Source organism: Rousettus aegyptiacus, unplaced genomic scaffold (assembly GCF_014176215.1).
Source record: "Rousettus aegyptiacus isolate mRouAeg1 unplaced genomic scaffold, mRouAeg1.p scaffold_m13_p_15, whole genome shotgun sequence".
NCBI lineage: Eukaryota > Metazoa > Chordata > Mammalia > Chiroptera > Pteropodidae > Rousettus > Rousettus aegyptiacus.
In genome coordinates, this window is record NW_023416290.1 from 55544605 (window position 1) to 55558988 (window position 14384).

Here is a 14384-nt window from a genome sequence, read left to right on the forward strand (position 1 = left end):
CTTAGATGGGAAAGAATGGCTTTTAAGAGTCTTACTCATTCTTTCATGAAACATATATTTTGCTTTTGCACTGACAATGACGACTTACTAGATATTGGAGACGTGGTGGCGATGTAACCCAAACCCAGTCCCTGCCATCATGGCCTTATGATCCATCAGAGACGCTAGATGACCCCTGTACGGTTCGGGAAATAAGAAATAATACAGGCTCCAATCTACTGTAGGTTATTAAAAGAACCCAAGGCAGTCCTCTAACTTTGCATCCATGGTAACTATTTTTAGCTTGAGGATGAGAAAGTCTCACTCTTCCAGCTGAGAACTCCATTGAGTTGTTGGCAAACACGTCTACTAAGATACTGAGGCCAGTAGGTTCTGTAAGAAGATTAACAAGTTAAAAAAATAATTGGTTCATATGCGGAGAGTTTGTTTCCCTTTTTTTGTGTTTTTTTTTTTGTTTGTTTGTTTGTTTCAAATAACCCATATACGCAAAGAAGAACAGAGTAACATGTTAGATGGCAGGTGGCTCAATCATTTTTGGTGATAGATTCCAGGAAGGTCAGCATCAAGTCCCATGCTCTAGGGAAGGGGCACAGGGACTCTTAGGCCATCAACTCCAATGGCACTTTCGGGCACACCGAAGGGAGCTAAGAGTAGGACAAAGGAGTCATGCCCTTTGTCCTTCAGATTGCTGGAAGGTCAAGTGGCAAACCATAGGGGAGGGGTTTCACATCTGCGGTCATACTTTAAGGGCAACACCCATCCATGCGTGGGGCTTTCCATCTAAAACTCTCTTTCTAACTCTCACAATGCCTGCCCTGGCCAGGGATTCCGGCTTTTGGTTGCAAATTCCTAAAGTCAGGGACCGAGCCTTCTTTGTTACTGTATTCTCAGCCTTTTGTCCAGAACCCGCTGACATGTGGGTTTCAAAGGATCAGAACTCCGAGGGAGTAGTCCCTCTCTCCAGCACAGAGCAAGACCACCGCGTCAGGTCACAGTGAAACCGTCGGCCGGATGTCTGCTAGGACAGCTAGGACAGCTCTTGACAAGACTGCGAGGGAGAACGTCTCCCTCGCGGTGATACTTGGGTGTAGCCATTTCCTCAGGCCATTTTGAGCATCTTGATGGTCACCATAGTGACCATCCGCAACCAGGGCTTCGATGTGTGAAAAGGATGAGGTGCTAGCTAATACTGTGGAATAGTCATTTAGCTAATTCAGCCCAAACCTAACCGAAACCTTTTCCATCAAATTATTTCAGAGAATGGCAGAATCTCATAAGAGGCCACAGCTTATTAAGCCTGTGCTTAATAGTAATACTTCTACAGCTGGGCAGTGTTCTCCAGGCTGGTGCTTATATTTCATTTAGTCTTATGGTTATATATGGTTTACAAAATCTGGAGGCGTAATAATGGATGGTTCTGGAAATTTTGCTCACTTGCAGATTAATAAATGCTGTAGCTGGCTTATATTACTTTTTTTTTTTTCCGGAACCCAAATGCAATGCATCAGTAAGCATATTTTGCAATAAAAGCAGACATCCGCCTCCTGCTGGATAAACTGTGTCATAGAGCTCTCCACATGACACAGAGCGTAGGCATCTTGGCAAACTTTCTGGGTCCCACTGTGTAAAGGGCAGAGTGGTGCTGTCAGCGGAGACCACGTGGTGGAGTGAGTCAGCTGACTGGGCTTCGAATGCCAGCTGTCCGAGGGACAATGACATGACCTTGGGCCTGTCTCTTTAACTGAGCCAAAGGTTTCTCATGTTTACAAAGAAGGATGTGGACCAGATAATTTCTGTGCCTGCTTGACTGTGATGTCTATTTGAGACGGGGATTTTGTACAAGTATCATGGGGGGAGGACCGTGAGCTGGAACCTCATTTCCAAGGCACTGAACTTAGCTGCTGCCCAGAGGGACACCCCACTTCTGATAAATGTCACAATCCTGGGCTACATACACTGGGAACTGTTTTAACTTGTGTATGTGTGTGCTTTCTTCCTGCCAATTTATAATTCATCTGGAATGCTACACTTGGGACTACCATCACTTTCAACAAATGGGAAAACCGAGGCATGATACCAGACAATGGCCAACCAAATGAGGTCTCTTGAAGAGCTTTTCAAAGGTTTTGTCAGGTTTTTTTTCTAATTAATTTTTTTTTAATTCTTGGCTTTAGAGATGCGATGACTATCTCATTCCTTCCCTGACATTTTAGCTCAGAAGGCGACCTCATTGGTATGCAAGGTGTCTTTGTTGAGAAAATTATTTGCTTGCTTCAGAAAGCAATTAATCAATCACTGGACTGTTTTACAGAAAGGGGCGGCGATCCGAGAAATAAACGCTACTTTCCCTGCTTACCGAACTAAAATCCAAACCAACCAACCAAACAGATAAACAGCACAGCTCGTCAACAATTTCTCCCTGTACCGGTCCAATCATGATTAGAAGGAAGAATAGCAGATAAACGTGTATCCTAGAAGAGATTAGCAGTACCATTTATATAGTGTAAAGTCATGCAAACCATGCTTAAAAGGAAGCAGCGTCGTTGTGGTGACATGGGGAGGAAAAGGCCATGACAAGCCCCTGCCTGGCTGGGGGGCCACCACGCACATGCATGCATCTGATGCAGCCACTGGTGACGTCACTGGTAAGTGTCGGGTGTGAGAGCAAGTGAGCTATACAAGTCTGTCTACATTACAAGGAGGAGTCGGCCCATGGCCCCTTTTAGACGGGCTTGTTGGAAGGGGTCCATATCGAGTCGGAGATGCCGTCGCCCGTGGACGACGGGGGCATGGAGCCGCTGGGCGTGAAGGGGTCCGTGTCCGTATCTGTCTCACCCTCGGCGAGGTACCGTTTCTCCCTCATCCAGCTCGGGCCCCCGCCGGGGCCGAACACATCGTCTCTGTCTTGGGAGATGCTGAAGCCGCTCGGAGACCGCTCCAGCTCCTCGTGGTTGACGGACATCAGGGACAGGGGTGTGTCGCTGTCCCTTGTGAAGCTGCGTCTCGGCCGCGGGGAGACCCAATCCGAGCCGGGCAGTTCCGCCTGGGACTGGTAGCTCCCTCGAGAGTCGAGAAGAGTCAAGATAGGCAGGACGGTGGGCCTTTCCAGAAACGCTGCTGTGGAGGCGGGAAGGGTCGCCTGAACCTTTCCAGAACTGGATCCCCCTCGGGGCGGCGTCCCCGGGTCGTGGGCAAAGAACCCATAGGGGCTGACTTTGTCGATGGGCACCTGCTGGAAGCTGTAGGGGGCGCCGGAGGGGCCCGTCTCGGAATAGTCGCGGATGATGCTTTTCAGGTCCTCCTTCTCCAGCCCGGCGGGCGAGGCGGCCGCCTTGGCCGGGCAGCACTCCGCGGCGTGCAGCTGTAGCCTTTCCATGTGCTGGATGTGCATGTCCACCAGGAAGTCCAGCTTCTTCCCCATGTCGTGCACCTGCAAAACACAAGCAGGCAGGAGTCACCGCGTCCTCCGGGGGCGGGGCGCTCGTCCCTGGTCAGGAGGAAATACTACGGCATTCGCTTTTTCAGACAGGAAGAGGGTTCTTACACGTCCTCGTGGTAACGACAGCTTATGATTTCGTGTCTCCTCGTTTCGAGCCCTGAACGTGTATTAGTGTGAATCTAGAAACCACTTAGATAACCCAGGCCAAGGCTGGAAGCAGAGAGAGTCTGAGGAGGAGCATTATAGGGCTCCTTTGTTCCCCAAGGAGGAGGTGGTCTGCTGCTGGCTGTTTGTTTGGGTTAAGGGGCAGCAAGTCCTAGGTTTGCATACGTCCAATTTCACAGGAGCCCATGGCTGGTCGCTGTTCACTTTCCCTACGTGATGACATAAGCCCCAAAGATACAGGTAGCGGTCGGCAGAAGCGGAGCTTCTCGGAACTAAACATCCCGCCAGGGGCCTCGGAGGCCAGTGGCAGCTACAATGAGAGACTGCAGTGTATGCCCACCTGCCAAACTGGGAACTCGTTTAATATTTGTGAGCGCACACACCCAAGTGTGCATGCATGTGTGATGTTTTCTTCCCGGCGAGTCGCACTCACCAGGAAGCACTGCGGGCAGGTGTGTCATCGCCTCTTACAGAGGACGATACGAAGCATAGAACTAGGTCATGGCTGAGCTGGTACCCAAGCCTCACTGGTAACTACTGGTTACACAGCTGTTAGCATCTGACTCTGTTTTATGGACCTTAAAGATACTCCCTCCTTTCATTTTCCCAACGGCCCTATGAGGTGAATACTATTATTCTCTATTTTGCAGATGAGGAAACAGAGGCACCAAGAGATAAAGGAGCTTGTCAAAAGTCACAGCACTAGAACATGGGAGAGCTGAGATTTTTTTTTTTTTTGAAAACTATGAATTAAAATTAAAAAGTGAAAAATGACATCCTTGGCGTGCTCAAAGAGAGTAATCCTTCAAATGTTCTCTCTCTTCCTCTGCACGGACCCAATTCTGGGTTATGAATAAAATAAGAGGATTGATGGGAACCCCCGAGGAACCCGGCAGCACCATTGGTCTACCGTTCCGTCAGGCGTGCTGCGGTAGAACACGCGCTCTCCGTGCCGCGGAGAGGCGAGGCGAGCATCGAGGGGCGCTGTGGAGGGACGGCCCCCAGGCCTCGTCACGCGGGCACGCACCGGCCCGGCCTGGACTTGGAGGGGGGGAAAGCTAAGCACACAGGGAACGGGCCGAAGGGAACCAGCGTGTCTTAAGGCAGGACCACGACGCGCGCGAGAGCAGCGGCCACCACTCGCTGGCCATTCACGGTGTGCCCGCTGCTCGTCTGGGCCATTCGCACACCTCGGCCCCTGTGGTTTGCACAGCGGCCTTACGGGGGGGGGGGCGAAGTCTCCATTTCATAGATGAGAGTACCGAGGCTCAGGACGATTCACGACCTGGCGTGTGGTCGCCCAGCCCATGAGTGCTACATCAGGCATCGAATGTCCCGTATCCTTTTCTGAATGGCAGGTACGCACGTGACGTTACCTATCGCCCCGTGAGAAACCTGATGCCGTTTGCAAGTGAATTTTATACACTCGTTTACTGGAGAGGGAAAGGGAAGACCGACCTGTCTTTCGACTTTCACGAACTTCCCCATCATGCTTTGGTCTTCGGTTTCCGACGTGGATGCTCTGGCTACGAACGGTTCATTCCTAGAAAAGAACCAACAGTCCATTAAGAACGTTACATCCAATTTTGCGGCGCAAGGTCGCTTCGGCTTGATGGGCCGCGGTCCCTGGAGCCATCGCTCACACTCGTGCTTGGGCAGTCTGCAAGAGGCCGATTCTGAAGCTGCGTCTGGGTGAGGACAGGCCAGGATTTCCCTGACTTCGACACTGGCGTGCCTCCTACTGACCTTCACTGCAGGAAACCGTGAAGCCAAATATTCAGCTGCCGTGGGAGGCTTTGTGTGGGAGTTGCTAAAGCCCCTAACTGTGCCTAGAGGGTTTGATTCCCTGAAGGGACATCACTTTGGCTTCGGTCTCAGACTCACGGTTGAGAGCTTCTGCTCCCAGGGTGTGAGGCCGGGCGTGGGGAAGGGGTCCTCTGACCTCTGAAATGCTATACAGTGGGTATCAATAGTTCGTCCGTTCTGGTGGAAAACAGATGTCGAGTCTAGAAAACGATGGGGAAGCTACGCCGGTGAGGCTGGGACTGAGTGTGCCGCGCTTGCTCTATGGCCAGGCGCAGTCACGTCTGCCTGAACTCCAGCAAGTTCCGACATTGTTATGTTCCATGCAGAAGAGCCTTGCAGGGGAGGCTAGCCGATGCTCAAAACCACTCATGTCAGCCACTTTCTAGGCAGTTAATTTTCTCTCACAGGCCCCCGGCTCCTGCTTAGCCCTGGGCCGTCTTCGGATGAGCAGCCTCGAATTAAAGTAATGTCAAAACCTGCTAAATCCACCCACTAGCTTCTTCCTTATCCCACACGAGGTTTAAAAACAATGAAGCCATCTCGAAACTGGGAATTTCACATAAAATCTGGATATTCAGCTTTCCTTGAAAAATTAGACAATCTGAAAACAGAGGATCTTCATTCCTAAAATTAGCAATAGCAGAACAGAGTAACAGTTACCACCTTGGGTGGGGCACGAGCCACCCAGGTCCCCAGGGTTCACCCCTCCCTATCTTATCTCCCAGGCCGATGCTGAAGATTAGACGCCTGTGTGAAGTCTCCTTATTAGACGTACATAATATTCTTATGCCCGACTCCCCTTTACTCATTTGCGTTATCTGCCTTGACCACATTCGGGAATAAAGAAGCGTAAATTCAGGTAGTGGACTTTCTTTGTTCATTGGGACCTTTAAAAGAAGAATTTTCAAGTTTTTTTTGGGGGGGGTAGGGGGTGCATTATGCTCTGCTGTTAAAATGCTTGGGGGCCCAGACATCTGAGTTCCTTCTCCAGGTTTGTCTGGAAGAAGAATCAATCAATCATGGTGACTATGCGAGCAAAGCCAGGAATGCCTTGGGCTCGGCCGACACAAAGTATTCTTCGGTCCCAGTAAAACTCACGAATCTTCTCTCGTTTTGTAAAAAGGAAACCATTATTTTCATTCGCAGTAAGCGTAAAAAGTGCGTCGGCCACACGGTCTGCATGTCGGTCTTTTGCACAAAAACCATGCAAGTGGCCACAAACCAGAATAGGCCTCAAACTCTTTCCGTCTATTTCATTTCGGGGACGGGAAACCTCACCCAACCATAACGGACCACAGTGGGACTTGGGGGCAGGGACGCTCCACGGGCTGTGGCACCACCCAGCCTGTCAGTCAACGTCCGCCAGCCCCACCTGGGAGATTGCTGAGACGGGTAGGTGAACGCCGCTGCCCCTTTCTGAGACTTCTTATGTTTTGGGGTGGATGGCGGTCCAGGGGTGAAAATCATATCTATTCTGGAAGAGAACACACAAAGAGGGGGGTTAGATCACAGAGAGCTTTACACATACAGGGAGGAAAGCAGCTCATTCTCCACCCTGTTCGTCAAGAATAGGTTTGGAATGTATGAGAGAAGGGAACAAAGACGGACAGACAGACAGAGAGGAAGAAAAAGGAAAACGTATCATCCCAGTATATTATTATCTTTTTCCTTTGGTCTGGGGGTACCAAGGGGCATTTCTCAGGGGAGAAAGAGGCAGCCGAGCCACCGAGATGGGGTCAGGGTCGCGTCTCCATACTTCTCATAGGAAACGTCTCGTGTTCTGCCGACCTACCCATTCTCCCAGCTCTTGTATTCCTCCCAGAAACATCTAGTCAGGCAGGTAAAGCCTCAAGTTAAAGCTTGCTAAGCCCTAGGCTGAGTTCTTAGCTGTGCTGACCTCTGCTGCTCTGCAGGCTGCTCTGGCCGTCAGACGCATAAGGCCTAGCTCCCCCTCCCTGCAGCGCTGAGGAGGACAGGGTCAAATGCTGCCACCCCACTGAGCTGCAGGGAGGGGACGGGGGCATGGGAGCAGCCTCGAAGGCATAGCATGGCCTGGGACCACTCAGACCAAGATCCCAGAAGTAGCCACGGATCACCCGGTCTCTGCAAACCCGGCTGCTCCTCCACGGACACCAGCATGTACTAGACGGCCATTGCTTCCTCTCTGGCCTACCCTAACACCCCTGTAGTTGACGGCATGCCGTTAGCCATCCAGGGAGTCAGCCTTCAGCCACGACCGGTGGAAACACACTCGCCGGGTACATACAAAAACGCTGACGGTTTAAGGGCTCCCTCTGCGTTAAGATGGGCCGATATTTTGGAGTCGCGTGTGTCCCAGACGTCACGCTCCCGCGGTCTCTCGGAGCCACGTCTGCATAAATGACAGCGCGCCAGGCTCCGAACTCGTGCGCGCCTCCGTTCGCTAAGCGGGCATCGGGCAGCGGCCGTGTGCCTGGCACTGGGCAAGGTGGCCGCAGTCAACATTCCAGTTACCAGTAAAGCAAGGTCACAGACAAGCATTCCTCCAACCCAACAGCGCCGTGAACTTCCGGCTCGATGAACGTGGTGGTCCTCGTAACTCTGCAGGACCCCCCGGTGGGGAAATAGTATTCAGATGGGGAGATGGGGGTCTAGCGAGGACCCGACTCGCGTCCATTTGAAACTTCACACAGGTCAGAGAACGAGCTTCAAACGGGACTTTGGTTTTCTGACGTCAGTTCTACGACTCCTGACGGCATAATTTTCTTTATTTTTTAATGTTTTTTCTTAAAAAAAATATTACGATTCACTAAAAATTCAATAAATTCAGGAAGTAAAAAAAAAATCATACATGGACTCATCATCTCAGTATACCCACTAAAATCTTTTGAGGGCAGTCCTATTCCTTTTCTCTAGGCCCCCCATAAGGGAGAGTATGTGTGTTGTGTGTATTTCTAAGGAAACATATGTGTGTATGTTTTTGTGAACATTTCGTACATATATATTGGTTAATATCATCACAAAATCTAGGCAGAATATCTGTATATATAAATATAATCACATATACATGTATACGTCTGCATGTATTATTAATAATCTTTTTGTGTCACAGATTGCATAATTTTTTATCTCATGATATACATTTTCTAAATGCCATTTGATAGCTACATAACGTTTCAATGAGTGCAGGTACCGTTCTCTTCTCAATCACTGTTTTGTAACCGAGGAACAGGAATTTTGTAAGCAGTCTGACTTGGTGTGACTACCCACCTACTAGCTGGGTAATTTGGGGGTAAGCCCTTTGCCCTTTGAGCTTTGCTTTTCTCATTGGTCAAATGGCACTCATCATGCACTACCTTACGGGGTGACAAGGGGTTAGACACATATGGGTAGAGCTCCCAGGTGGTCAACAAAAATGGTGGCAATTGTTAGTTGGGCATTGATGCCGTTTCCATATTTTTTCTATTATACATAACAATTGGTGAACATTTTTGTAATATGGTGAAAATTTTATATTTAGAATTAGCCAGCTGGACTCAGCTCAGATGATTACAATTTTGTTGGCAACATCCAAAGCATCATAGTCCGGGGCCAGTGGGACATATGCCTTCTCGCCGTGAGGCCTGATCGGCGTGTTGACCTTGGCCATGTCAATGTCACAGACCTTCCTCCCGGGCTGCTTGATCTGGAGCTGGTCGGCCTTGACATCTATGTCTGACGAACATATCTGTTCTTAAAATCTCTCCTCTGCATTTTGAATCATTTCTGAATGCTTTTTCACCCTCAGCTGTAAGGTTCACCTGGCTTGGATTCCTTAGTGATCAGGGGAGTAGCATTCCTCCAGGTGCGACTGCCTTACCTCGTCTGCAGGTACTTTATCCTGGAGAGCATGTCCAGGTGTCCCGCGGAATACTGCTCAATCACGTCCTTCACGTCGTAAGGCCTCAAAGTCTCCTTGAACTTTTTTTTATAGAGACGGAATTGTAGAATTCTGTTAGGTAGAGATATTTGTGGATTATAGTCTCATCTGATGCAGACAAAAAAAAAAAATCCTATAATTAATCACCTTGTTAAAAATGCTAACTAAAAAGAACTAGATGGATGAAGATAGAAGAAAAGCTATTTTGAATAAGAACCTATAAAGGAGGATGAAAAATTCAAGTCGATACACCCATTTTTCTGGTTTCTTTTAAAACAGTTGGTGGCCAAAGACAGACAAAAACATGACAGCTGCGAATATGTCAGGAGCCTGCAGGAGCATTTTGGTGACAGGAGAGAAAGAGTCACCTATGATGACTTGCTCAGGCAGGAACCATTTTTCTTTAGGCAGCACTCCTGATTGCACTCTTTAGCCCTGAACTCGGGGGCTCCTTGAGAGGCCACCCACCCACCTCCCCAAAGCCAAGAGCAATTTACAAACCCACGTCCCGTGGCATTGAGCTGGGGGGCCCGGGGAGGCCCACGGGTTGCGGGGAGGCCTTACCTGACAGCTCGGATGGCAGCCTTCAGGGTGGGGATCATGTCTTCGATGAGGAAGTCATTCCCGTAGCCCCTGTCTTCCGCCATGGGCTCCCCTGTCCCGGCATCTAGGAGGGAGACAGATACATCAACGGCAGCCACAGCATGCGCAGGGGCTCAGGGACCTCGTTTAGTCACGGCCGTCCAAGCTCAGCTTCCAGAAACTTCATTCCACTTCCGGAAGCCCCCAAGTGCTCCTCAGTGGTGAATTCATTCCCTCTTTCTTAGCACCCCATTTCTGTTACCCAGATGTCTGCATCAGAGGTGCCCCCACTGCAGGGCTGGTGGCTGGGGGAGATGGCTACGGGGGAAGGGACATGAGTTCCAGGTTCCCGAGTGGCCCCCTTGGGGGCAGCCCATGCGGGCGTCGGTCAGACAGACCTGAGTTCAGATCCTTGCTCTGTCAGTCATTATCCTTGTGACACTGAGGAGGGATCATATTCTGAGCCCTGCTCGTCCCCAGATCACTGTGCACTTGACCCCTCATCATCCTTCAAGTTGACCTCTATATATAACGCGCGCATCGGGGCCACCCTTAGGACCTATGGGGATGTGCGCCAAGGGTGTCAGAGGCATCCATACAGACAACTGTGGTGATTACGGCCTGGGGGCCGTCCCTGGGGAGCCCCCTGCCCTCTTAGCTGTGGGGAGCTGTCACAGAAGTCTGCAGATGGTCCCCTGATGAAACAGGACAAACCAAGAAGCTAGTTCGGGGAGGGCAGAGAACTGGCTGCTTTGCAGACTGGAGAGTTCTCCAGTGGGGGAGGGAGGGAGGGAAACGCAGAAGGCTTGGGAGAGGGGAGTGGGGGGCTCGGGGCGGGGGCAGGAAGGCCTTACCTTCAGAGCTCTGCCAGAAAGCGTAGGCTTTCATGCGGAAGGCGGTGCGGAAGCGCTCTTTACTGTTTAAGCCAACAGGCTTTGGTTCTTTAGAGGGGCTTTCTTCTATGGCATCTACATTCAGAGGGGTAAATAGCTTTCCTTTAGTATTGCTACCACGAGGATTAGAAAGGCGAACCCGATCCAAGAGACCCAGCTTTTGGCTACAAAATAAGCAAAAGTGAACAATTTTCCTCCTTGAGTGCAGGCTCTCGAAACTCCCCGTCCCTCTCCATAAAGACTCACGCACTCTCCTCCACGCGGGAAGGGGACCGGCGCGCCCTCAACGCTAAATCTGATGTGGCAGCTGGGGCGGGGCGGGGCCCGGTGCCGGTCCTAGCTGGACAGTTTGCTCGCTAGCACACCTCGGGGACATTTCTTAACGTCTCCGGACTTCGGTTTCCTGCTACGCTCACGTGGAGCGTTTAAACGAGGCCTAGGAGGTGAAAGGCCCCGCGCGCGACGGGCTTCGATCCCTCGCATTCTCATCTCTGCGCCCTCGGCAACTTCCTTTGCACCGCTCCGTGGTGCCCAGAGAGCAACTGACACAGCAAAAGCCTGACCGCGAATTAAACGACAGAAACTACATGAAGCAGGCAGGTACCCTCCCTTGGTCGCCACAGACGCCCCCCACCGGCAGCATTTAGGGGGCGTCCACGAGCTCGGATGGGAAAAACACTGCTCTTTTAATTTCCTGACCTCTCCATTGAAATTTAGCATGTCCTTCTACTACGGATGCAAGCAATGAGTCACTTTCCGCAACAGAAGTCACGGGTCGTTTCATCTCCTGTCAACTCCGGGTACCGCTATGCTTCGAAATGATGGTCACATTCAACCTGCCGCTGGATCTTGTCATTAGATTCATCGCAGAGAATCACATGCACGACCGCATCACAAATGTTTAAATATTTCGATGATTATGTTTCAATAGAGTGTTGGGTTTCGATTGCGTGGGCCCGCTTACACATGGATTTTTTCCAATGAATACACTGTTGGCCCTCTGTTTCCCTGGGGTTTCCTGCCTTGAATTTAACCAATCACAGAAGAAAACAATATTTTGCCTCCACGGCTGAGAGCCCGCGGATATGAGGGGCCGACTGTTCACACTGAGCTTTGCCATTTAATGTAAGAGACTTGGGTATCCATGGTAACCGAGGGGGCCCTGGAACTAACGATCCCTTGTGGATAGCGAGGGGCCACTGTCGTTAAATTTGGAGGAGTAAAAAGTTACATGTGGATTTTCGAGCGCATAGAGGTCACTGCCCCAACCCCCATGTCGTTCAAGGCTCCACTGTAATCGGTTTCTTTCGTAACCCTGTGCATTTTATTTCTGGATTCAAAATCGTTATTCTGAGAAAGGGTCCCTGGACTTCCTCGGACCTCCAAAAGCATTCTTGGCACAAAAACGGTTAAGTCCAACATGAAGTTACCCTAGTGCAAAGCCCAGCCCCACCCTCGCCACCTGGGTGGCCCTGGGGCACAGCCACGACCTCTCTCGACCTCTCGACCTCTCTCGGCCTCAGTTCCCTCATCTTCGAGAAGCCACACTGCGTGTTTTCACATATCGATACCCTCAAGTCAGCGGCTTTCTCTCCGTCACCCACGCAGGGCCTAACACACAGTAGGTGCACTATATACTTGCGGAATAAATGCGTGAGCGGATGAGTATGGATGGGTTTTTGAATGAGGTCTGCATCAGATGAGATCATGCGGGATTTCTAAAGAGCACGTCTCGTCATGACAGCTCTGCGCTGGGCCCGAACGTTGCAGCGTCTTTGCTGCGTGGCGTGGTGTGGTGTGGTGTGGTCGGGAGGTCCCGGGTTTGGAGGCTGGAGCATCCCCCCAGCCAGGCAGGTGTCAGAGCACCGCCCACCACCCAGAGGAGCAGGTGTCCTATGCTCTGAGCACCAGGTCCTCATGGGTTAAGTGAGGCTCACAACACCAGCCTCTTAGAGGTTTCGGGGGCATTACACGTGGTACTATCTGTCATGTTCCTCGCCTTTGGCCTGGCCACGAGAAGACACGAAGGCATATTTGCTTAACAAGTAAATAAGTGAACATATGGCCGAACCATTGTTGCCCCTGACTCCCTCTGGGCTGTTCTCCCTCACCCAGCACTGCTACAGTGATAATTTGCCCAGGGCAGATTTAGAGAAACTCCAAAACCTAGACAGCTCCATTTCCCTTGGCCTGCGGTCATAATTTTGGGAACTGCTTTCCTCATCAGTACTGCACGAATGGCTAATAGGACAGAGAGTATATCAGGGTGGCGGGCTAAAGAATACCGGACCAGGCAGGAAATTGAACACAGAAAGCTGAGCTCCCGAGCAGATGACTACAATGGGGGCTTTAGACCAGGCACTTCTCAGGCCCCCTTCTTCACGGCCCCTGCCCACGTGTCTCGAGGGGCTGTCATTCTGTCCACGCCGAGCCCCTCGCCCGTCCCCAAGTCTCCTCCTGCATGCGCAGGTCCCTCACCTTGCCATGCCCTTCCTGGCCTTCGCAGCGGACCTCATTCCCAATCGCCTTTTAAAACTGCCTGAAGCTCCCATCTTGGGAATTACGTACTTCCCCTCCGCCTCAAAGATGTTTCTGTGTTTCTCTGTCACAGCGTTTAACACGCCGCGCAGAGGCCGTGTGTTCCCACGCCTGCCCGCCCCACGGGGTTGTGCGGTCCCCGCGAAGCCCATGCTAGGCCTGGCTGTCTCTGCACCCGGCACGCGCCCCTGCTCAGCACAGGGCAGGGGCAAAAAGGATGGGTTTCGGAGGCAACACCGGCCTGGGTGGAAACATCCAGAGAGAGATGTGCCTTATCACGGGGTCCATTTGCACTGGCCCCCAGCCTCCTCTCACACGGCGATGACAGCCAGCCAATCAGCCCCCGTCACATGGGGTTGTTTAAGGGTTAAATGAGGAAATGCATACTGAGTGCGGAGCCACTGTCTGCGATTGAGAAGCGAGAAGCGATAAATGCTGGCTGCCATCATTACCCTGGTAAATAATCCTCTTCCCACAGAAGCAGTCCAAGGCTAATGATGTGTGAAAAGGATGGATAAAACTTCCTGGGCCACAAAGCTGTTTTATCTTCTTTGTTTTATTTTTTATTTTGGTAAATGAACTGAAATGAGTTCTTGGGATTTGTATGTTATTTTACAGTGCTTCTTTTTTATTTTTAAAAATGTTTCGGTTACAGCTGACATTCAATGTTATTTTACAATACTTCCTTAACACTAGTCTCAAACACTCCTCATTGTCACCGAAGTTGACCCCGGCGGGTGATACGTAAATGAGGAGCTTAATTTCGGATAAACTAAGCAAGACAAAAATAATGGCGGCCACTCACTCCGTCCGACTGGAAATCTCAGCGTTTACTGCTGACTATCAGAGAGGAAGTGTGATGCCTCTGCGTTCTCTCTGTGCTGGATTTAGGATTTGCTTGCCTGGCATTTAAATGGTTCATTTCAACTGCTAACAGTCTGAATGGCTTTGGCTGCGTTCACTTAATATCCCGTTGGTTACAGAGGACGATTTCTAAGAGATGGATTCCGCCAGCATTGGGAGTCCAGATGTGCCAGGCGCAAGTCAGAAACCTCAGCTCTGA

The 14384-nt window shown here is 50.8% G+C and overlaps 1 protein-coding gene across 1 annotated transcript in view; it reads right to left on the bottom strand.

The window, feature by feature from the left end:
* Nucleotides 1–454: 454 nt before the first annotated feature.
* The window catches only part of KCNQ3 (potassium voltage-gated channel subfamily Q member 3), a 184122-nt gene continuing 170192 nt past the window's right edge, over nt 455–14384 (bottom strand). The window contains exons 10-15 of the mRNA XM_016133068.2: nt 10745–10947; nt 9873–9975; nt 9249–9380; nt 6783–6884; nt 5063–5147; nt 455–3430 (exon numbers count right to left, since the gene is read on the bottom strand). Of these exons, the coding sequence (XP_015988554.2) occupies nt 2723–3430; nt 5063–5147; nt 6783–6884; nt 9249–9380; nt 9873–9975; nt 10745–10947 (1333 nt within the window). The 3' untranslated portion in view covers nt 455–2722. The remainder of the gene's footprint in view (nt 3431–5062; nt 5148–6782; nt 6885–9248; nt 9381–9872; nt 9976–10744; nt 10948–14384) is intronic.